Source organism: Megalops cyprinoides, chromosome 1, assembly GCF_013368585.1.
Source record: "Megalops cyprinoides isolate fMegCyp1 chromosome 1, fMegCyp1.pri, whole genome shotgun sequence".
NCBI lineage: Eukaryota > Metazoa > Chordata > Actinopteri > Elopiformes > Megalopidae > Megalops > Megalops cyprinoides.
In genome coordinates this window covers 54,899,992-54,925,387 of record NC_050583.1, presented here as the reverse complement: position 1 = coordinate 54,925,387, position 25,396 = coordinate 54,899,992, and the positions used below count along the sequence as shown (strand labels likewise).

Below are 25,396 nucleotides of genomic sequence, written 5' to 3'. Positions count from 1 at the left end.
ACGGCTTTCACAAACGACATAATCGGGGCACTTGCATCCAAGAGTAAACACGTGGCGCGTAATTACGCCCTGACTTCAAGGGAGCACCAACCTAATGTCTTGGACTCCTTTTTAAAAGCAAGGAAAGAAAGGAAGCAAACAATACTGTGATCAAAGTCGGTCTAATCACCATTTACAGGAGTTCCTGTCAAAATGAGACAAACGTGTGACGGGCTCTCATTTTAAACCAACGAGCTCTTTCAAAGTGACACGCCTTGAAGACCCTGGCTGAAAAAAAAAGAAAAAGGCCTGACTGAATGTAAACTTTGGAAAAACTTTTGGATCCATTAAGCTCCATCGCAAAAATCAAACAAAACGAGACGATGTTAACTTCAAGGCTCGGCGCACGCATAGTTTTGCAATACTTCAAACGTGGGCATCAAACAGAATGATTAGTATTCTGTTCACTTTGCCATCTGTCGACAAGGGCAGGCTCTGCTTCCAATTTACACAGTGTTTTATAGTGTAAATTTTTTTAATAAAAAGCAGGTTGCTCTCTGCTGGCAGAATTATGAATGAGAGCTGTAAATGGGGACAACTCAAGATGTTATCAAAAGATCAATAAATGGATACGTTTCTCCTTAGCCTTGGACTATCAATAACAACACAGCACAAGATGCATATCAGCCTCGAAAAAGAGACAAGTTCATAAAAAATAAAAAAAAAAAAGCATGGAAGCGGAACATTGTAGTTCTGCTTGCTGCACTGAAGACCACTTGCAAAGGTACCACTAGCTATTGTTTTCCCTGCAGTTACAGGGTTCAGCTTCAGTGATCCTGATTTCAGTGAGCCTGGTTTCCATAATTACTGAACAAGCTGCCATGAAACAAACATCTTAACGTCTCAATTTACTCCTAGCCAGGGAGGCCGGTTTGCTGCCGATGGGACTTTATTTGTTATTATCTTTTTTTTTTTTTTTTTTACCCAGAGGGAGAGCACTGTCTTCAAACAGTTACAAATTGTTCTCACGACTGAGCTGGTGCCGCGCTTAAGTGACCCCCTCGACGCTTGTGTGTTTGCTCTTCCAGTCGCGCTTTTGAGCGCTGGCACATCAGGCGGCTCCAGTGACCGTCCAACTGTGGTTAAGAATTACAAAATGAGACAGGACGGAGTCTTACATATGAAAAAAAAAAAAAAACAAAAAAAAATCCCAACTACTCTGCTGCTCAGTTCAACAGCCCTGCCTTGGGCCCAGACATGGAAACAAGCTTTTTGATCCCCGCTTATGACACATTTGCTTGGAATTACCATGTGTCTCATGTCAAAAGACATTTTCATGAACAATATTTATAAATGTGGTTTTCTAGTTGAGGGACTCTTTATTAATATGTTCAGCTAAGCAGCTACTACTCACAAAACTACTTTGTGAATTTGACTGCAGTGGTACTGAGAATTAAAAAAAAAAAAACACACTCACTTGTGCCCTGTTTAAAAGGGGTGTGCAAGTTCTTTTTTTAGACATTTTAGACATTTTTGACATTAGCTATGTCTGATATATTAGAGCTCGGATAACATGCTGTTTTCCTTTTCATTAACAAATACACTGGCTTTCAATGGATTGCCATTTTTGGATTAGGCAGCACAAATATGGAAAATACACAGCAGTAACAGTAAAATGTCTCAAACACATGTAAACGTCTACCAGCAGACAATCAAGATGCAACACTGCACAGACAGACAATAATACGAACAGTAAAGTGAACACTGATTTACAGCTTCTTCTCACAGCAAAAGGCAAAACATCTTATCATTAGGGACAGGAATTCAGTTACTTTCACAAGACTCAGTAAACAGCTTACTTTCCAACAGATCTGTGGTTTTCTTATTTGAACTGATATTAATGCGTTTCTGCATGTGTTTTTGAAGCACGCCAGAGTGCATTTGTGGTCTCAATTAAACCAGCGTTCCAAACCTATGGATCCTGTTTTCCCACAAAAACTTCCAGCTCTTAGGGAAGGCCGAAACACAACAGCATCACGAATTGCGTGCAGCTGAAATGATGATGCCAAATTTAAAAATGCCTTACTTTTAAAGGCCTAGTGATGGACAAAAACATTTCCTGTGCTTTCATTTTTTTCAAATAAACATATTCCTGTAAGCACCATCCCACCACAGAAAAAAGTACATCATCTCTCAAGAATGGCCTAACAGGTGTCCACGCAGCATTTTACCAACCCTTTATCCATTGCAAATCTTACTCTGGCAAAGCCGAAAACATGCATTCGTCATTGTTTTTGCATTAGTCTCCGGCAGACAGGGGAGTGAGCATTCCGGTCACTCATTTAAGACACAGGCGCACTTGCTGGCACCGCGATGCCTTGAATTAAGCTTTTTATGCCTTGACGGGACAAGATGGATGATGGGGAAAACACTGTTGCTGGAAAAAAGCAGACAACGCTTCCATGACTTGCACGGAGTGGCCCAAGACTTCAGCCCGTCAGGATCTTGACCGTGGCATGGAAGCCAACATCCAGCGGTAATGGTGAGGCATAAAGAACCTAATTCATCATCCTTTGTCATGAGGCAACTGCAAACACATTTCCACAACAAGCCCTTAACCCCCCCCCCCAAAAAACCCCCACACTGGAAATAAACATTTCTGTCCAAGGATTTACCACCAGGGTCCTCTTTACAGAGCAATTACGAGTAATTACACCCAAGTCTGTGTGGCTAATTGCAGTCAGAGCGAGGCGGAGAGAAAGCACCATCTCTCACTGTTTGGCAGGCATGTGGCACCTGAGCTGCTGTCTAATTCACTGTCCTGAGTGAACAATCCAGCCCATTAAATAATTTGACTGAATGTAACTGTACGCAAGTTTCCATCACAGTGATACAATATAAAGAATATATATATATATATATGTGTGTGTGTGTGTGTGTGTGTGTGTAACAACTTACATTTTCATAGAGGGCCTGCAAGGTCTCCAGGTCAACCACGGTGTTGTCCAAGTTCAGAATTGCTGTCAGAGGGGGGACAGAAGAAAGAGCAGAGTTAGTTTGTGAGGGAGGCAGGGCGTGAGGCCTGGGAGAGTGGACAGCAGAGGAATGGCCATTAGTGAGCGTGACCCCGCTGGTCGTACGGCTTAGAGGGGCTTTGAACTGTGGTAAAGCCTTTAAAACAGCACTGTTTCCAGGACACTGGGACGGGATACCTAGTGGAGCCATGTGTCACCAGTTACAGGCCAAAGCCCCGCCGAGCCTGATGTTTAGGTGAGAAACAGACCCAGTACTCCCAATTGAGGCACTACAGGTAAAAATTTGAGAGAGGAAAGAAGAAAAGCAATGAGTCCCAACACTAAATAAGCCCTCTCCTGACACTGGTGGGATTGGGGGGGGGGCTGACTTAATCCACGGGTGAATTAATCTGTTAACTTGGAGACCCCTGATCAGGGTCAAATCCCCAATGTGCAAAGCCGACAGCTTTAGCGCAGATTTGGCATATTTCTTTCCTATTCTCACAGACCCCGGTGCCACCCACAAGCAAAAAGGGGCCCCCCGTCTCTCCAGACCTGACACCACTAAGCAGCTTAATGAAGGTGTGATGAGTCTGGCGGCAATTAACTAAATTTGGTTTCCAAATCCGTCTTCCACACCATGACTGTCAGACTGTCTGCTTATGTGGCAAGTCAAGCCAAAAAAAAAAACACAAATGTGTAACTTCTCAGGCTAGAAAGTGCAATGCATATGCGCCATTTGTAATGTACTCATTGTAGACGATTTTTGGGTTTTTTTTTTTTGGTTCACTTTTTGGCTTTGCTGAAACATTATATACTTGAGGAAGATATTAAAACCGCTGCAGTCCCAGTCATATAATTATTGTCATGCCAATGAAAACTGTCCCCGTGTGCAAGGCAAGCACAGCAGAAATGACTCGAACTACTTAAGCCGACTTTCCAAAAACAATTGTGACTGCACTTTTTCCTCCCTCCTTCCCCACCCCCACCCATTTCCATCATATTCTGAAATAAAAAATTGCCGCCCGCTGTGCAGCTGGTTTTGGCGAGTACTGAGTCAGCGGCTGAGCGTCCAAAAGCGAGTCCAACTGGCTGTCTAATAACTGTCAAAATGACACCGAGCCATAAACTAATAGGCAACTTTGTTCCCGGGAGATTACATCAGACTCGATCAATGGGGGAACACCCCCGCCCAGTCAACGCCATCCCGCTTGAGCAAAGGCTGTTGATAAACTGCGGCAGCCATCTTGTTTTGATGGCTCTGTACACCTGAGAGAGTGATGGGGTCCTGCTGAAATTGAACACCGGCACTGCGGCCCTGCGCTGAGATCTGCCTCTCGCAAAACACGTGAGGGGAAATATTTGTCTACCAGGGTATAATCGGCACGCAAGTCCACGCTGGGAGCCCTAATGAAAGAACCGCTACCTAAAATCTGTCATGGAACAAAAGAAGTTGTGTTTAAATTCCTCATGTCGCCTTTTTGTCTAGGGCACAAGGATCTGGCGCCCAAAACTGTAATCCTTTAAAAGTAAATGTTTAAACACAAACAGAGCTGAAGTTGTCGATTGTTTAATCTGAGATATAGTATTACATTGCTGTATTTAGTACAGTACATGCACACAATGCTACAGTACGCCTTGCCATCTTTCATACTGCTCTGATTGTTTGAAATAATAACTCTGGCCTTAAAGGACAGGGGGAGCGCAACACAGAACAGGTTTAAAGTACCTCGGTTAAATATTTAAAGATACATAAGGGAGACCTGAGACAGGGACTGGCTGCCAAAACAGTACCAAGATAAAAAATAATATGAGATGAGGTATAAATGTCAAAACAGCTGAAACGCTGATACAGGCTCAAAAAGAATCGTGCCTGTGACAATAACTGTCGTTTCCTTCATTAGAAACCTGCTGGGTGCACAAACATCCATGCGCTATTGGAATCGGATTTGCGGGTTGTGATTGGTGGGTCGAGTCTGCTGCTATCTAAGCCTAATGATTTCAGAATCTAATTTAAAACTTCAGTACATTTCAGTACATTTTCAGTACATTTCAGTACATTTTCAGTAGATTCAGTATAGTACATCATTGTGCATTCCCATCCTCAGGTCAAGGTGCCGCACATTATCAAAGCAGTGATACCAACGAAGACAGGAGTCAAATGAAACATGCTAACAAAATTCAGGGATTAATAAAATGGTGCTGGTCTAAAAAGAGGGGGTTAAATTGGGTAAAATCAATAAAAAAAACCTATGGCAATTAAAGTTTACACAAAATAAAAAACAAATGAATAAATGTCTCATTTAGAATTCTGATTCAGCATAGTTTCTAAAGGTCTGAACAAAGACTAACCTAAAGCTGGCTTTTACAGTTCAGTGGTTGCTTCATAAGAGTGTTTTTTTTCTGGTCTTATATTTCACTTGCGATATCATATATTCATCTTCTTTGATGGACTTTGGATTTCTACAAAGAAATCCTAATCTTTCAGTGGTACAGTATCAGCTTTTAGCGGTAAAAAGTTAAACACGCACAGCCACTTAAAACAAGAAACACTGGGGGGAAAACTGACCCAGGATCTGTCAAAACACATTGTTTGTAGAAGCTTGACTTGCTTTCATTATTCGTACAAGAGTGTGATTTTAAACAGTGTGGCGTTTCAATATCGCATCTCATGAAAAACAGCTGAAAACATCTGAATAAGAGCCACAAAAATCAATAAAAGGTCAGACGTATACTGTTCGCTTCCAAACAGGAGTGCAAAAACCTCAACTCTCCAAGGCTGTCCTTCACCGTTTCCTCTCTTGATTTTCACTCCATCATATGCGCCAATTATTATAATACAAAAGCTTTCCCTGCCCTCTCTGATGTGCAGAAAGACTGGCTTTTTGGACTTCGTGCTCACTATTAAAGAAACTTCTGTACTTCACAGGGCTAAAAGACGACAAAAATCTCTTGGGGAAGTAACCGATTTTCAAATAATCAAAAAAAAAAATATATATATATAGGGTATTTGCAACAATTGCATTATGCTCATGGACTTCAATGATGCTGCCCCCTAGGGGGAGAAAGAAGTAGTACAATTTTCTGTCACTACTGCAGCACCACCTCAACAGTTACGCTTTTCATAAAAGAAAACGGATGCCTGTGTGATCCTGGGGAGAAAAGACAGACAACAAACATGAGAAAAATTAATTCACAGCCATGATTCTAATTTATTTGGATATTTTGATTTTCATTAATTCCTCATCCTAAAGCTATTAAAAGAATAGTTAGACCATGTTTTGTGTTCAGCTAGTGTTTAGCATTTCTGGCAGCAGGTGGGGTGGGGGTGGGGGTCTTGGTTACCAGCCAATACCAGCCAACAACTGGAAACAAAAAGTTCCAATGGATTTATTTCTGCGTGCCGACATGGAATCCGAAAAAAAGGAAAATCTTAATATGATGTGTTTAGTGGACATGAACCAGACACATATCTATTAAAGTTCAGTCTCATGAAAACAACCCAGACACATTCTTGAAAGGGCAGTATAAAGTGGGATTTTTGCAAACTGTATGTTTAACTTGAGGGGTCTATACTTCATACATGAGACAACCTGCAGCATCATTCAGAGTGTGTTTATTTTCTGTTCATTGATCAAGGAAGTACTTTAACCAGTTTCTAAGTACTTTAAACAGGTTGTCTGGTAGTGTGCTTTAACATCCATCCATTTTCCTTCTTTGAACACTGAAAAAAAACATCGGGGAAAGAGGGAGGGGAGTTATTAATATTGTTTATAGGATGAAATGCAGTGTATGTTTGAACCCAGTTTGAGACCTCATAGCAAACCGATGTAATAAAAGTTGTGATGAACTGGCGAAAGTGCTCTTTCGCCAAAGCCTCCATCTCTCAACGAATCCAAATGCCATTCAGTTAAGTGGGTTTCATCACAACACAGAAACAGTCAGTACACAGCGCATGCGCCTATATGCAGGGCCCGTTTCCCGTTCTGAGGGAATGGGTATTGGTCGCATATTGTATATTCACACTATATGGCCAGTGCATTGCAGTGCTTCTAACCATTATTAACTTAAATCATCTGAAGGCAATTAATTTCTCATACATTGTGTACAGTGGGGAAAAAAAACTTAGGAGATTTATGTGTTGCCGCAGTTTTAATGCCCACGCTAGTTTTCTATTGGCCCTGTCCACCAGACAGAGGGAACAACAACATATTAGTTGAGAAGAGAAAAAAAAAAAAAAAAGTTGGACACTGGCTGTTTTTCTTGTTTAGGCTGACCACACTAGACATAAAAGCTTCTTACACTTCAATTTGATATTTGTGTGTATTCCTTGGAAGGAAATCCCTCAACATAAATGGGGGACAGGGGAATTTTTTTTTTATGGGGGGGTTGAATGACTTGTGCGATTTCCACTGGAACGCTAATTTACACATTGCTGCTGACCGCTAATTCCTGAAAGGGGAGCCGTAGGAAGGGGCAGAGGTAAATCAGAGTCACAGTTCTCCTTGGTCTACTCGCAATCAACTGGCTTTAAGGTAAAAGGTCAGATGTAAGGCAAGGAATGTCACGTCATACTTGTATTTATGATGGGGAGAGCTGCCACAGTCACACACCAGCACTGGCATAGTGCTTTAAACTAACATTCATTTAATAATGAAAACGGAAAAATGTAAACGACCCCAGTGTTAAGAGTGGAGAGATTCAGGATATTTTAGCATAAGCTGACTGTAGATAGTTGTGATTTAGTCATAGGGCAGGGCTTATTTGGAATCTCAAAAATTACAGACAAGGGTGTCTATTCATTAAAACATAACCACAGTACACTTACAGTAAGGAATTTAAGCAAGGAATGTAGCCATTTTCTCCGTCACATTTCGTTGATTTCATAAACCACCAAACTCATATTGATGAGTAAGAAGCAAAGGATGATTCACTGAACAAACTAAATTCGCCACTTAAATTCAAGGAACATTTCACTTCAAGTTTTAACTGCCCACTAAATTCCATATAGACCAGTGTTCCCCAGTCCTGGTTGCGGGGACCCACTGTGCATGGCGATTTTCATTCCATCCGAGTTCTCTCTTTTTTAGGTTTGATTGAGCTGTTAGCTGAACTTGGCTTTTTATGTGAATACATACCTCTGTTTTATTTTACATATTTATTTTATTTGTGAATGAAATGTGCTGTTACGGATGTGTTTGTATGAATCTGGGAAAAAAGGAAAGTTGTCCGTTCAACATATTTTTGTGAATATCTGCCCCTTGGACAAATGCAGCTGCCCCAATTAAGTAGAAGCTATAGTGCACATTCTACCAGTTGCAGTTCTATGGCTCATACACGCATCCAAAGTTGTTTTGTCAGATGAACTCCTCCAATTCGCCTCCTGCCATTGACTTTTCATGCATTCGTGTTCCTTGTAAATTTCACATCGCGTTCAGTTAAAACACACCTTAATGAAGAAAGGCACTCTGTATGACAGGACAAGTAGCTGGAAAGAGGTAACTGATGCAGTGACATTTTACTTGGCCAAGGATATGATTCCCATAAAAACCGTGGAAAACGAGGGTTTCAAAAGACTGTTAAAAATAGTTGATCCGGGGTATGAGATACCCAGTCGCAAATATTTTTCCAACACGGCCATTCCATGGCTGTACTCCGAATGCCAGGACAAGATTCCCACACAAAATTCAAAACGTCTAGTTTTTTGCTACAACAGCTGATTTATGGTAGGGAAATTAGTTTGGTTGTACTGTTCAGTAACTTGCAAAATAGTCCTAAAAACCAACATGAAAAAGAATCGTGATAAGATTGTGGATCGTGATCCTGCCTGAAAAAAAATTGTGATATGACATTTTTGGCATATCGCCCACCCCTACCTTCATATTACTAATCTGTTTAAGGGGCTCAAATGAACAGAAATAACTTACATTAATGTATACATCTGTTGGAGCAAAGATATCTCCAACAACTCCTATCTGTACCAGTGACAGCAGACAATTAAGTGAAGTCAAACAGAGGTCAGTGCTCGTTTAGCAGCTCAATCAGACCTAATTAATTGAGAGTTCAGCTGGAATAAAAACTAGCACACACAGTGGATGCTTAGGGCCAGGGTAGGGAACATTGATCTAGAGTTTGCACATTCTGGCTGAGAACGAGAACTCGCTTCAGAAAAGCTCCGGTAGGCAGCACTTTCACCAGATCCTAGGCAGAACATGAGAGCTCCGATCCCTGCTCTAGTCTTACATTACATTACTGTCATTTAGCGGACACTCCACAGCGACTTGCACGTTATCCATTTATACAGCTGATATTTACTGAGGCAGCTGTGGGTTAAACACTTTACCAAAGTGTCCCAGCAGGGAATCAATCCAGCAACCTTTCTGATTACAAGCCTTCCTCCTCACCACTATGCTACACACTGCAGCCCCTACTCTTACAGGTAGCCGCAGACGTGGCAGATTCCCTGGCTGGCAGCCTGCTTTCCCACCATGCCAATCTCAGCACGTTCTGCCCTTCCCACCTCACGAACACGGCTCTCACTGGTTCACGCTCATTAAGCGCCAATATTGCCTGCCTCCTCGTGTTCCTCATCTCTCAGAGCTACAGTAGCAATAATGCTTAACTAACCTACATACAGGAAAACAAACGGAGGGCTAACAGTTCGCTAAACAGCATTTAAGACCATGGGTATGACATACTATAAGAGCCTTACAGCCACTTCCTGCGTCGTGTAAGAACTCTGTACTGTATTTACATAGGACGAGGAGGAGGAGGGGGGAAAATGCAGCTTTTATTTCAAAAAAACTGCCCACAGCTATGTCATAATGTGTTCTGTTTTATGTTTGCGGTTGGACCGAAACTAATTGGGATGATTCGTGAGTAACTGCAGGCTGCAGCAGTTGTAGGAGTCCCGACGTAGCACGTGCAGCGAGCCGCTGACATTTTTTACACAAAAAAGACTAACAGACATTCATCTTCTGTGCATTTGCTGTGTGTCGCTGTCACAGCTGGGTCACACGAGAACGCAAGCAGCCAATTAGAGGTGAAGCATTTTTCTGACAAGACATTGGCTGCTGCCAAAATGATCCCCAGGCAGGTTGGCCCGTGAGGGCTGAAACAGAAGTGCTGAGATTCATTTTGATTCATTAGAGGTTCATTTCGGTGGTTCATGTCAGTGCACGTGTGTCACATTTACGGCACGAGTGACATCCTCTACATCAGGAGATAAAGGGACAGCTCATATTTCTGAACCTACAAGTACTGAGGCAGCTGTTGTGGAGTTTCACACGTGGGCCTTTCTAATGGTCCCCAAATTTTTACCACAGACACAGTAAGCGAAAGAGAGAGAACCTGTTCACATCTTGCAGCAATGGAAACAAATGCAACATGCAAACCTGGCACACAGAGTCAGAGACACATCAAATCAGAGCTGGATGAAGAATTCCTCTGAAACTCTGGGCACCTAACAAAGGAACTGTATAATCCCCATGACTAGAGCGCATCTAGAATAACCGTACCATGTGTCTCAGAGTTTGAAAATGTATAAACACATTGATTAGATGGAAATTAAGTACAAATTCTCTTGGCACCAGAATGAAATGTACACTGACATTCCATCCATTACCCACTGATGTTTAAAAAAAAAAAAAAAAAAAAAAAAGGTAAAATAAATGTCAGTTTTTTGTTGTTTTTATCTCTCATAAATCAAGTTATCTACAGTGGAGCTCTGAAAGCTAAAATCTTTTTATCCTTTTTATATGTGTACACTTATGGTTCCCATTTTTAAACAAATGTATTCAATAAGGAGAATGTCGTAAATGTGGCAAACACACTTAATTTACGGCTTTGTTCCTATTGGTAGCTTCAAAGGTACAGAACCGGTCATGTCGAAATACTACATTTGGGCAAAAAAAACGAAGAATTTCTTGCATGAAATTTGACTGATAAATCCTTCGCTTCCAACAAAGACCGAATCTAATGTTCACAAACTGAGAATTTTAGTTCGATTAAACACAAATGACATTCAAAAGAACAAACAAATGTTACAAGCAAGGCCCCTGAAATGGTGGTGAGTAACCAAACTCATAGCACAGCACATCGCAGGCTTGATGCAGGACATGATGGGGGAACTTCAAAGGAGGAAAAATTGTTTACAATGCACAGTGTAGCCTACATTTTTCCACAAACCGTTTCCCTTCCGTTTACGGCTTTGCCTCTTTGATAGCCTACATTCCTTCTAGGGAGCCGCTCGGCGCACTTACCACCAGCACAGATGTGAGACAAACCCCTTTTCTTCATTTGGTTCTCATTATTAACTCAAACTGAGTTAAATATTTGACTGAGGGAAAGGACCATATCATTGTTTTCAGATTTCCCTCTATGACTTAACTGAGCTCCATCTGCCAGCTTCCAAAATACCGCGTACCTCTCGGCGCCAGAGCCGGCGCCTAGCTGTTCGACTACTACTCAAAAGTGTTTCAGGAAGTCTAAGCGAGCGATGAAATATTTCACAGAACATGTTGGATTTCAACTCTATGTTCAAAAAAAGAACAAAAAAAAAAACATGGCTTTCAAAATAACAATGGAAAAGAAATGAAACAAAATGCATGGATGTGTGTCGCTCAACTTGACAGTAGTGATTGATTAAACCCACTGATTATACTTGCTGAGTCCAGCAAGAGCCTGCTTATATGGGTCTTATGGGAAAATATCCTACACCCATCACAGCACAGCACCCCAAAGCACCCAGAGGGGTGTCTAACAACATGTCCATTCCAACTACAATTAACACAAGCAAGATTACACAAAGGTTATGAACTTCCGCTCCCACAGCAGTATTAAAGTTTAAAAACCACATACGCTTGAGCAAATCATGCAAATGGGTCCCTTCCCACTTTGTTTTGTTGCAAGCAGCACCGCACGGGAGACTGATGTTTAGTCTGTTATGGTACTGTGAGTCGTCTGTGACAAGAACTCTAGAAAGATTACTAAATATGCAGATCTAAAGATACAAGCACAGTTACCAACACTCAGTTTTCGGCATTCTTAAATTTTAAGTTCATGTTCATAATAATAATAATAATAGTAATAAAAAACAAGAGTGATTTTGTGATTTTTGTTCTTTTAAAATGGAAAAGGACATGACTATTCTTGTCTCTTGACAGATCACAGCCATATATCTATAAGCAAATTTTAAGTGTATGTCTTTCATTTGGAGAAATGACCATGCCAATAGCTGAGAACAGCACCTCCGTTTTGAGATGCGGGTACGCCCATCATGGAGACCGGGTGGGGGGAGCTCTGCCCAAACATGGATCTCACGACATTGTTTACACTTATGGTGAATGAGTTTTCCTGAAATCAGCAGATAACCGCCAGAGGAAGTATGCTCATTGCAATTCTGAAATCTGCGATGGCTGAGAGATATACGGTACAAACACGTCAGAGGAGAAACAATGACAACCAACAACTCTTCCGTTTAAAAAACAAAAAAACAAAAAAAAACAAAACACGGCCACAGTTGCATGAGTTTGTGCATGACCCTAAACCACTATCAGACCTAAAGGAATAGGCCCCTCTAAGGCACACCCCCTCCCCCCTCACCCCCACTTCTCCAGCCCAAAGTTTCATCAAACAGACGCAAGTTCTTGGGCCCCTGCTGAAGTATATCCAACAGAAACGGTGTTATTCTTGTAGCGTGAGAGGGAAATGCAGCCAGGAATAATGGAAAGTGATGGTTAACATTACAGTAAGAATTGTAAGTTTGTTCAGTGATGATTGATTAACAATGGATTCCACTGGGACTATGAATGACTGATTGATGAGAGCTGGGCAATTCTGCTGGACTGCCTACAGCCTGATTTAGTCCCTTTGGCCACAGAGAGTACCGTAAGTGCAGCTGACCACATGAACACCATCTTGCAGACACCCCGCACTGGGGGAATCTATCCACAGGTAGTATAACCGATCTGAACTAACACTGAAGTATACAAAAAGGACTTGTTCTCTGCTCCTGTGCAGGCTGGGTCAAACAGTAAATGAGCTGCGGGGATGGGTAGGATGTTGGTAACCGCCCAAACACTAATGGCCATTTAAACCTCTGCCGTGCTATTCCAGGGCATCTCCAGAGGGAGGCGCTGTGGTGACCCATTACTGTACTCACCATGTTGGATGTCCTTCATGTCCAAGTGCAGGCTGGACATCAGGATCCCCACCGCCTGAGACCGTTTGTTGCTCAGCAGCTTCACCACCTGCAAGAACCAAGACAGGGCCGTGACAGCTCCTCTCTCCTCATGCAGAGTGGGGGAAAAAACCCTATCTGAAACAAACCGCGCCTTTGAAATAAACAGTTTAACTTGTGTTAATATTACTTTATTATTTTTTTCCTTGACAGCATTGGAAGAAATCTTCAACGCCTGAGGTGGTTTACTGCCGCTCGTTGTGACGGTCACTACAAGCAGCTCTGCAAGAAAGAGGACAGGTCGCATAACCTTGATGACAAATTGATTTGAAAAACTGGACATCCTATTTAATGTGTTACTGTCTGCTTTGACCTGTATTCACCAAACATAATAGCACTTGAAATACTGGCCCTTTACAGAAAAAGCAGCACGCTGCTCACATAGAGAAAGCATGTTCAATGGATACTCTTAGCTATTCACTACTGAACAACTGCTATGGGGATACAACTACACAAAGTCTGCAGCTGTCATCAGGGAATAAGTCACTGCACTCCTGTTTTAGGACTACCATTTTTTGGTACAATATTCTCAGCACTGTTAACGCAACACCACTGCTCACTCCAAGTTCAGGATTAGATCTCGCTCTTGTCTGTTCCATTTAGACTAAAGGCAATTCACCATACATTCTGTGCTGCCTTCAGTCTGGCCCCTCGACAAACCAGACTGCAAACTATACGGCATACATATTCTGTCTTCACTATAATAGAAACCATTTGGATATATGCTGGATTAAATTTCCTTTGTTTTAGACTTTTATAGTTCCCAAGGCGAGGCAGACCCCTTTTGACAGACAATTAAGGAATCAGGAAAATGATAATTAAAAGGGGGATAAAAATCTGTGTATGATTAGAAATTAATAGCCTCAACTTCCCATCAGCTAGCAGCTGTGGCACACTCCAACTCCTTCCCTGATTAAATAATTAGCTTTGTGGGGCTTTAAATACAGGCCAGAATGTCTGCTTCAAGAGGGGAAGTCCAGGTCACCTTACCACAAGACTATAGTTTCATTTGTTCTTTACTCCAACCTAGAGAACAAAAAGCAATTCTTTTAACCATGTTTCCAGATTTTTATCAAAAGCTTCGGACAATGGTCAGTTTTTCCCCTCAGTCAAGCTTTGGCTGGCACTTAGGTCTGGAAACATTTCTGAAACCAAGCAGAAGTGTATTCAAGCCCGAAAAACATTCCTCTGAATATAAACAGACGATCCAAAGACCTCACCTTGTTCTCTTCCAATGTGTCACGGGAAACTATCAACTAAGAGGAGACTACATAAACAGCCTCAATATGCTCTGAAAAGCTACACACCAACAAAAATAAATAAGGCAGCCTGTGATGTTGGGAGAAAGGGAGTCACATCGTTTCTCTCCCGATTACCTCCACAACTGGAGTAAAATTCCAGCTAACTGACGTCTACCCTGCGTCATGCATGGGTTGCGAAACCATTCACTTCATTGGATGTGACATCAGAGGGGAGCCCAAGCTTAATGAAGTTCCAAAAAAAAAAACTTATTGATTTTGATCTATGATCAAAAGTACCACAACAGTACAATTAGAAACTTAAGAGTTCTACACAAATGCAGAAACCTAGATGGACAGGCAACTTTATATTGTAATAAATGTTCCAGAGTTGAAACATACCCCACAATGCCAATCCAAGGTGACATCAGCATCCTCAAACATGAGACAAAAAGGAAATTACTTGAAAATAAGACTAGATCAAATTGATTCACATACTCATTTTTTGTGCTTATTTATTGGTGCGCTGGAGTATTTCCCAACGTCCACAAGTTAATGAGAACTAGTGGAATTGTGAATTTTTGTCTGATGTTCATATTCAATAGCCAGAAATTTACTAGACAGTTTCATCCTGTGCTGCCAAGACTTAACCACAAACATTATGCAAAACGATAAAGCTTAAGTTTCATCCAGTCTTCCATTTCAATGTTAAAATGTTTTTCTTAAATCAAGCCTTTTTACAGTGGGCTATAATTAATGTGCACGAAATGCTTGCCAAGACCAACCTTGGGGGACCAAAAACGAGTACAAATGTAAAATATTTGGAGATTTTATATATCAATATAATACCACACTGCACAAAGTGTGCACCCACACACACCCACACCCACACACACACACATATAGATAGCTCATGCTTACTTTATCTTTTCCCAGTTAGAAAGCTTTTACTGGGGAAAAATACCAAGAAATATACCCAATTAATGACATGCTTTGTATAATTAAAAAAGGAAAAAGTAATGTTGTCTGAGGAACCTCTGGTAATTATACATAAAAAAAGATACCAATTATTTCAATCAGTCGCTGTCTGAGGTAATGTTTTAAACATGGTCGGCAAAATGCATTTCCATAGCGCCGTGGCACATCAAAGGTGAGATTCCTTACCCAACTATTTCGAGGTCAATTGTTGCAACAACTGGATTTCCCAAACACTTTATTTGGCGACCAAAATTGTTTCCAGACTGGGGTTTTAAAAAACAACGTTTCCAAAAGTGATAGAACATATGAATCCGAAATACAATGTTCAATTCAGTGGGGAAAAAAAGAATCATTTAAAAAGGCCGTCTCAACAAAATGAAAGCGTGAAATTCAATTTGTCGAGCCCTTTCGGAAATTGAAAATAGTCTGTCATTTCATGTGTCAAACAGATTGTTACAGCAAAACCTGATTTAAAAAAAAATGCACATGTGGCACCATTTCAGTGAAAGGGCTTGCAAAACTGCTTATGGGAAAGGCCTAATAAAATAAATGGGCTCTAGTTTTCAAAACCAGAATCCAACAGCAAAAAGGAGCAGCAAAAATTCATTGAATTAGCGGTCTGCAGGCTGCGGAGACAGTGACTTCCAAGTCTTCCTGATCAGATGATACCAGATGCAAAAAACAACTTTAAACATGTAGCAACGTAACCCCAGTACTCCATCTCTCCTAAGGGCCCGTCCTTCAGGGGAAAGCCATGGATGCCGAAATCCAGACATGTTTTTTTTTTTTTTCTGATTAACAGCAAAATGGATTTGGTTCTGCTCCACAAAATATATGGCTCATAACCTGTGACATCACAGTGATTTCCCAATAGTGGAGTGCACGGTCATTACTGGAGGACAAAACTAACAGACAACTCATTCACTACTTACAGGTGTGTCTGACAAAGAAGCTTGTGAGATCACAAGATCAATATCAGGGGTTGTGACATGATCTGTATAACATCATGAAAAGTCTGGTCCAGCTTGTAATTATTTGTAATCAGCACTATTTCAAACACATGGATGTTTAAAAATGATCATTTTACCGAAGTAGAACAATAACAAACTTTACAACTAACAGAAGTAAACACTAAAACTGCACTTATCAAAATGACTGGAAATGGAATTAACAAAAAAAGCAAAAAGTTCCCACATTTAACCAATTTGAAAAGTGCAGTCTATAAATACGGTTAATAAATGGATCCCAACATTTTATTCACCTGAAACACAGCATCTGCTCACTAAAATCTAATCATAAGTGAGCCAAAAACACATGTTGTGATCCATGCTGCCAAATCTCGACACAGACAGCAACACGGCGAACAATATCTTAATGGATCGTCTCACCCCTAATTGCTATTCATGTTAATTTAATCAAACTGTAACTGACTGCTGTGTACGGCTTCAAAAGAGACCCATGCACCATCCTTTGGAAGAAAGCATGGAATTGGTGAGAAACTGAAGGGCTGTCCTAAAATAATCTGTCAATCTGTCACCAGAATAATCTGCATATCACGGACTGAAATACATACAAATATATTTGTTTTCTTTATTACATCACCAAGATATTTTTCTGTAGCTTAGCCTCATCCCAGCAACATATAAACCTTTTGGGGTGGAACTAAAGAGCATTAGCCTTAGCTGCAATACTAACACTACAAAACAGTGGACAACATGCTAACAATTTCATCCATTTGCTCTTGTATCCCACCGTTTCTTACTGCTAGGATTATCCTTCACTTGTCCGAAAATCATACATACAAAAAAACCACTCCTCCCTTCAAAAACTGTAACAAAAGGACCAGAAATTACTGTCAGATAAAATTTGTTCCACACTAGACAGACGGAAATATTTTCAGGACAGCGCTGTGGTGCAAATTCTGCTCAGGAGTGACTGCTTGTGGCAACTGTGCAATGCTGAGCATCTTTGATCAGCCCCATTCAGAACCCCTCTAGCACAGAGCAGCTGGGGAGAGCGAACAAACAATAACTACATAAATAAAGAGCTGAAAGGGAGCAATTAAAAGCTCGACTCAGGCATTTTTAAGACGTGACCAAATGGATAAACGTCTACCAGAGAAGACACGATGTCATGGTTGAGTCATAAAAAAAAAAAAACAATGATGATCGTATGAAATGTGAGATTCAGAGTTAACTGGCACCATTGTTTTCTACCATGGCTCGTCTAGTCATATGTTTCTTTCTTTCATGGTCATGGTGGAAAACACAAGGCCACAATACATTCTGAAACAAACTCGTCCAGACTGCTCTCAACTGTAAGTAAGGCCTTCCTGCTTTTAGCAGTCCACAACACAACACCTAGGGATGTCAATAATCCTTCTGGATGCCTGGAAACCATCCTGTCCATGATGATGAAGGAAAGTTTTTCTTCTCCCCTCTCACTTACTGAAGGTGTCAACATGTCCGTCCCGCATCAAACAGTTATGAAAATGCAACACTTAAAAGGCTCTGCTAAGTTGGTAGGTCCCTCTCGACGGCCCGTTGGTTTCAAACGATCTGACGTGCGAGGAGCCCGCGGCCTGCCAGGTAGGGAAGCTCTGAGCCGAGCCATCTGGTAGAGGTCGGACATGGCCGCCCGTTTCGCAACGTGGAGGGTCTGACAGGACTACCTCAGATCCAGAGGGGACGGGTCAAGGACGATCCATCTCCCGTCGGACAGGGGCCCTACCGTGGGCCCACGGCTTGAAAGAACCCGTCCGCTCCGAGAAGCCACATGTTATTACAGGGCCAGTCAAACAAGGGTGTTTTAAATTAAATAAGAGTAAACACCACTTCCCAGCATTCAGCAGCTTCTATGTGACATTTTCAAAACACTGGTGAGGGAAAGAAAATTAATCAAGAGTTTTCTGTTTCTTTTATATTTCGCCTCACTACTTTATTATTTTTGCAATATCCTTTTATTCTTCAGTTCATGCGCATACCATTTTCAGCTCCACTTGGCCATAGACAGAAAGGTCATCTGCTATTAATCCAACAACTCCTGCCAGAATTTTCAATAAAGGTGTATACAGTGCAATTGAATGTTCTGGTAGTTTGTGTGGTGGTTGTGCAGGCATAAATTAACACCAAAAATCATGACTATGTATGAGCATCTTATATTTGTCAGACTTTGATTTGTTTTACTTTGTTTTTGTTTGTTTTACTTTGCTGCGACATCTACTTAATACCTGTGGTTTCATCACAATGAGAGCAAAAAGGAAAATGTTGCAGTGTAAACAGAAAAAATTATGCCAGTCAGAGTGCTTATATCACTACTGTGATGGAAATTAAACAGTTTGCAACAAAAAACAAAAGAATGAAAGAGGTCAGAAAATATTTATGCTTGAAATGCAGAAAACCATCTCACACACTGTCCATAGCAACCTCCAGAGCAGGCTAGGACTTCAATGCTGCGTGGCAGAATATCAGGGAGCGAGAATGATATCTAACCTGCTGTTTGTTGCCCGACATCAAATCGCACCGTGTCTCATAACCTAACACAACAAACAGGTGCAGCACACTGTACAGACCTGGCAAATAATAAATAAACCACTGAAAAGCCAAATAGCCAATACAGTTTCCAAAACCAGTCTATCCCACAGAAGTCCTTTACTTTCGACAAGTTGGTCACCGGAACCTCAGGAGGAGCAATAAGATAAGACCTCACCTACACAGGGTTGCTGTTCGTATCATAGCCATGTTACCCACAATGCAAGGCAGCAAGCAGGACGAGTACAGCCATTACTACAACATGGTAATCCAATTCAATTACAGCAGTATTTTCCATCACACATCATCATCATATTCCATCAAACGCTATGTGTTCCTTTATGCGTAAACTGTTATTTTTTCCGATTTCACAGATTATTCAAACGCAATTAGCGTTTATTCCCCTGCAATTCACAAACATGTTACATCTGGAGGAGATTATCAGGTACAAACAATGTCCTGCTTCCAAAGGTTGTCAGGGAAAAGGATGCTGGGAAGGATGATGCTTGCACTACCATGGTCAGCTGAGCTAAAGTCAGCCTGTTGCATTCATTCACTATTGCAATCGATCATCTAGAGATTTCTCTGACAAGAATAGCTCTAGCCAAAACATCACCCTTTTCTTTATCAATACCATTGAGGCTTTGATCACTTGGCAGATGCATTGGCAGGAGTGTGTGTTCCCTCGAGCAGAGCCAGCAGGTAATCATTAGGATGGCTGGGAGAAGCGAACTCACCTGTTTACCCTTTGATTTTGTGATGGTGTCCGACAAAGGCTTTTTCTTCTCCTTCACCGCGGTTTTAGAAAACAGTTCGACAAACTCCTCAAAATCCAGGGAGGGCTCCTCAATCTTCTCCCACACCAAAAGTCCAGCGACGTCCCTGGGGGAGGAGGGGAGAAACGATAGGCCTTTGTACATGTCAAACACAAACACTGGTGCACTGGTGCCCCAAGCCCCTTTAACCCCACTTAACATTAGGGTTGATGTACTGGCGCCCCCCAACAACTGAAACCCCACTTAAGATTTGAGTTTCATGTGACTTGTTGTGGACAACTATCAACAGATAACTGATGCTGTTCAGTTCCCTTCATAATTCACTTCAGACAGTTCACTTCTTGTTTCATGCTTCAGCAATCTCCATTTATCAGACATCTTGGCACTTGAGATTTCATGGTAAAACTCAAACCGGTGTGTATCAGAGGTTTGGTTGGCCTTGCTTCAGCCAGGGCCGACCACGCTGCTGCGTGGCAGCTGTTTCAGGTCAAACGGTGGCTTTCCGCATTCGACGCGACATCTTTCTCTCATTTCCACTGTGAATTTCTCCCAGATTTATTTCTGACGTCTGAGGTGTCCGGCTAAATCTGGCTTGCGTGCGCAAAGTTTTGTGAAATTTGGAAATCTGGAGGAACAAGAATCAGATTCATGGCTGCTTACGGGGGTCAAGAAGATGACAGTTGGGGAGGCAGGTGCACATTGCTACACAGTGAAGACAGACACCCAGATATCCCTACACCTACATGTTACATTGCATTCATTTAGCAGATGCTCTTATTCAGAGCAACTTCCAGCACAATAGAACTTAAATGTACTCAAGCTGAATGAGCAAGTGTCAGACCAGACCAGTGAGTGTGAGGATAACACTATTCAAGTCCTACCCTAAGTGAACTTGTGCAACCTGACTAGACAAGGGAAGCCAAGTGTACTACCATACATCACAGTGACTAGATCATAGAATCCAAAACATATCGCAATACCACACGTATAATAAGCATGGCTGGGAGAGTCACGTTGCAGACTAGACAGATTGCCAAATGCATTGATTTACTTTTTCGCATGCAGCTGTATCCTGGTCCAGTAGAGGGGCTTCATGGGTCGCGGTGGTTCAATGACTCCTTTTCGGGCCGTCTTCTCTTGCGCCATGCCCAGGGCGTAAAGTCCCACTGGCAGAGGGGGTGGAAGAGCTCCAATTCCAAAGGTTGGAGGTGGGGCACCAGCGCCCAGTGGGGGAGGTGGGGGTGGTGGGGGTGGAGGTCCAGCACTGCCAGGGGGTGGAGGAGGTCCCATTCCAGGTAGAGGAGGGGGTGGAGGGGGACATGCTCCTGGCAAAGGGGGAGGTGGGGGCGGCGGTATGGCACAGCCTGGCAAGGGAGGCGGGGGTGGCGGTACACCCATTCCTGGCAAGGGCGGTGGGGGCGGGGGTGGGGGCATTGCAGAGCCAGGGAGAGGGGGCGGTGGAGGCGGCATTGCACCGCCAGGTAGGGGAGGCGGTGGGGGCGGGGCTGGTAATCCTGGCAGGGGAGGGGGTGGGGGTGGAGCCACGAATCCTGGCAGAGGAGGAGGGGGAGGCGGAGGGGGAGGGGGCCCAGGAATGCCAGGCAGGGGGGGTGGAGGCGGCGGAGGCGGCGGGGGTGGGGGCTGAATCCCACTCTGCTGCTGCTGCTGGCATTTACAGATGAACCCTGGCCCTGCTTTTGGGGACATGGGTACAGCTGTCTCAGGTTGATAAGCGGGGGCGGGGGCGGGGACAGGGACAGGGGCGGGGCCAGGAGCAGGGGGTGGCGGAAACACCCCCCTATCTTCAGCGGGCGCCGTGGGAGATGCAGATGATGGCGTTTGATCCGGTAAAGGCACTTTGAATTTAAAGCTCTCGTCCACGGGCGACGTCTGCACTGACTTGGCCTCCAGGCTGCTCAGCACCAAGCCTTCTTCGGTCTGCAGGTCCACATCACAGAAGTCCTTCAGTGCCCCCTGCTCACTCCCACACTCCTGGTCCTTAGTGCAAACATCCTTTTCCAGCGGGGGGTACTGTTTCTCCAGCTCGGCGATTTTGGTCCTCAGGTCCTCGATGGTCTGCTCCAGTTGCTGAATCACATTGACGTGCTCCTCCTTCAGCTTCACCGTCTTCAGCATGGACTCCTCCTGTGAGGGGGAGGGGAAAAAATAAATAAATAATCGAATACAAATACGTCTGCGCCACTCACGGGTTCACTCAAGGGTCCGGCGCCTCAGTGCCAAAACCACCGCGGGAACGCGGCCCATTATATGTAAGGTTGCGTCCGAGGTTCTCGTCCGAGCGAGGACATTCTTCACGCTGGACCACCGCAGACACGCAGCTTGGATCACCCCCCGAAAAAATAAGAGCTTGCATAAAAAACATGCCCAAGTGAAACGATCAGCTCTCAGGGATCTACCACTGTTTCCCCAGCGCAAACTCATTAGACCGAACGAATGTGATACAGCACATCCCGGGCAAAAGGAAAACAGCCAGAGGGCAGTTGGGTAACGGAGCTTCATGGGAGAAGCCGGGAGGTTCACAAAGTCTAGACTCCCGGGTTTCATCTGCGGGCTCCATGAGGAGAAGCTGAGACTCCCCCCGTAAACACTGGCCAACCATGATAAAGGCATCAAAAAAGCTTCAAAGCACCCAGTCAACGAGAGCAGTGACAGGGGTTCGAGGCATTTACAGCACTCCTGGTGCACAGTTACAATCGCAATAAAAACTCCTCTGCCAAGTATCGTTTTGCCTGAGTGGCAGTCAGGATGCTATTACAGACCGTCACGGTAGACAGCAGTTTCCTTTTGTACACAAATGGTAGAATCTAACCGTTGATGTATGTACCTGATATAGCCCTACTGTTTGAACATGATGCTATATATGCAAGATTTTTTTTTTCTTTGAATCTCAAAGACATGGTTATCTCAGCCTCATCTTCTTCATCACAAAAGGAACTAATAAAAACACGCTAAAGACTTTTTATGAATTGAACCATGTCCAGGTCAAACATGGGATCACCAGTTTAATGAATTATAAAAAGATTCATAGATTCATGAAGATGATTTTCCTTTCTGGGGGCAATACAATACTTTCCATGTGCTGTCACCGATGATGACCCTAGTTTCCTTCAAACGGCAAATTTACAGACTTCAAGGTTGGGAAAATGAAATGAATGAGTTCATTAAAAAATGTCAAATGTCTACTGGAATTTTTCATAGAAATGTTTTCATAGAAAGGTTTTCAACATACAGCACACTAATCCAACATTAATTGGATTAAGGAAAAAGAGCCTCACAATTGTGGTTACAATCCAAGGGGATAGTCAGCGATAACCCTGCTCCCCTCAAAACTATGTCCTAAGACATGGGACTTAAAGGAAAAGTCAAAGGTCTGTCTGTGATCCTACAGTCACAGAAATTCCCCTCAGTATCAAAATACAGAATCTGTGTTATTCAGACGCCAATGCTATGCTCTCAGTTTACCCTACGTTGAGCTAAGCCTACCTGCACATTTCAAGTAGTTAGACTGATGCTGCCCCCTAATGGGACCATGAGAGAATAAGTGTCCTACACAAAAAAGGCTAGTCAGCATTCAAGTCTTCCAGGTCCTACACTTGCGTACCAGCTGCACGAGCAAGGCAGACCTGGCGTATACCTAGTAAAGACCATGTCATCTGAATACTATCTATGGCACATGTAAAAGTGAAACTGGCCACAACACTTCAGTACCCAACACTTAGCCATTCTGCAAGAAAAGCACAACACCACTCAATCGTAAAAATCATTAATCTAAACCTTTTGACTTGAACAAATACAGTTATCACTAAACAGCAGTGGCAGTTCAGCTCCCAACAGCTCCTACAACTTCGCTGTACTCTCTTCCATTGCAGATACTGAACACAGAAATTATTTAGAAAACAATCTCAAGCAGCAATTTATTGTCTCCTCCACAAGGGGGCAGTGTTTCCAAAAAAAGTCCCTGCCAAACAAACACTTCAGCTTTCCACTTTGGATCTTATTATTATTCAGGTCTCATTTGTTTACTTTCATCTTGAAGAGCCAACTCCTGCAATAGGACAGAGGGGTGTGTGCTGGTCTCGAAAGAGGCATGTCTCTCTTTCAAAGAGAGCTTTAAAAGGTGCGGAGGATTGATGGAACAAGGCCACAGAGAAAGGGAGACATTTGCTTCCCAGATGTTGGGGAAGAGGAGCTTGACATACCACTTTTCACAAAGCAGAGGGACTTAAGACACTGTCCATCCCCCCCTGAAGGTGGAGGGAGGTGGGGGGGGGGGGGGGGGGGGGTGCTGTCACCAGTGACTGATTCCCGTAACACACAGAAAGGGGTCACACATCCATGGTCAAAAAGGAGGAGCTGTCTCTTTCCTTCCTCTGAAATCTTGATCTGCCTTTAAGGAGCTTCCTGTCGGTGAGGAATGTACCATTTACCTGCAGCTCCAGCACTTCCTCTTTCTGCTGCTTTTTCAGTCCCAGGATGATCGATTGATGCTCTGAAAAGAATGAAAAAAAGAAATGAGACCAGCCTGAAATGACATCACTATGCCATTAAGGTCGGAGACATGGGTATCAGATTTTGCCTTGGAAATTCAACTTATAACACATTTTCTGTTTCTAAAATAAGTATGACAGGAAACCATTTTGGTTTTGATAAGCTCACATTTTGTAGGCTATATATGTATCCTCTCCCCAGGTAGCACCCTGGTTAGTTATCTATTCATAAATGGCACATCAGCACCCTCGCAGCTGAACCCAAGTAGCAAGTGTAGGTATTCATAATTCATAATGCCCAGCCCAACTGAGTTACTTTGAGAATGCATTAAGAATGAAGACCATCGCTGTGAGTGGCGACAGGCAAACTGAATTTTAGAATCTGTCAAAAACAAACCGCTTCTGCAGCCTGCTGAAAGCTCAAAAGAAAGCAAACCAGTATTTAGCCTCTGAAGAAAAACAAAGGGAATCCATGTTATGTAAAGGGAACACAGATAAAAACACATCTCTCAAGTTGCACAAAGGCAAGCCGCTGTGTGGTCTACTGTACAGCCCTAACCCAAAGCCTGGAGGGGCTTTCGGCTGCGGAGAAAGGCCAGGTTTGTTTCGCAGGGAAAAACCGACGGGAAAGTTCCGGAACCAAGTGGTGCTGAGAATCTCAATGCAGCTCCGCCTGGGCAGGCAGTGACTCACTCCATGTTGCCAGGCAACCCTGCCCCTTATAGTTGGTGTAAGTAAAAACATGCTAAAAAATGCACACATACACACATACAGGCACGCTATGAAACTGCAAAAAGACTGATTTCTGAAAACAAAAAAATAAAACTACAAAATGGATCAAATTTTTCCGCTAAGTTTGGCCTTCGATTTGTGATCGCTGCAAAACGACAAATGGTACCATACGAGTCACAAACAACACAAGGAAGACTGTTACTCACCCTCCTCATCCTCTAGAGACGCGTTATTGCGTGAAGTCAAGGAGAAAGGAAGGAGAAATATCCACTTTAAAAACAACCCTGTCCATGTGGAACTTGCCTCTAAAACACTGCAATTAACAAAGTAGACCGCACTGCAAAGATCGCAGCCTTGGGAGCTATATTTCCCTCTAAACATTTGTCCAGCATGCAGTGAAG

At 42.9% G+C, this 25,396-nt stretch overlaps 1 protein-coding gene across 1 annotated transcript in view; it reads right to left on the bottom strand.

The window, feature by feature from the left end:
- fmn2b (formin 2b) overlaps positions 1-25,396 on the bottom strand; it is a 64,637-nt gene that overhangs the window by 27,451 nt on the left and 11,790 nt on the right. The window contains exons 4-10 of the mRNA XM_036516131.1: positions 25,202-25,213; positions 24,204-24,265; positions 21,581-21,900; positions 20,807-21,451; positions 19,717-19,861; positions 13,156-13,243; positions 2,938-2,999 (exon numbers count right to left, since the gene is read on the bottom strand). Of these exons, the coding sequence (XP_036372024.1) occupies positions 2,938-2,999; positions 13,156-13,243; positions 19,717-19,861; positions 20,807-21,451; positions 21,581-21,900; positions 24,204-24,265; positions 25,202-25,213 (1,334 nt within the window). The remainder of the gene's footprint in view (positions 1-2,937; positions 3,000-13,155; positions 13,244-19,716; positions 19,862-20,806; positions 21,452-21,580; positions 21,901-24,203; positions 24,266-25,201; positions 25,214-25,396) is intronic.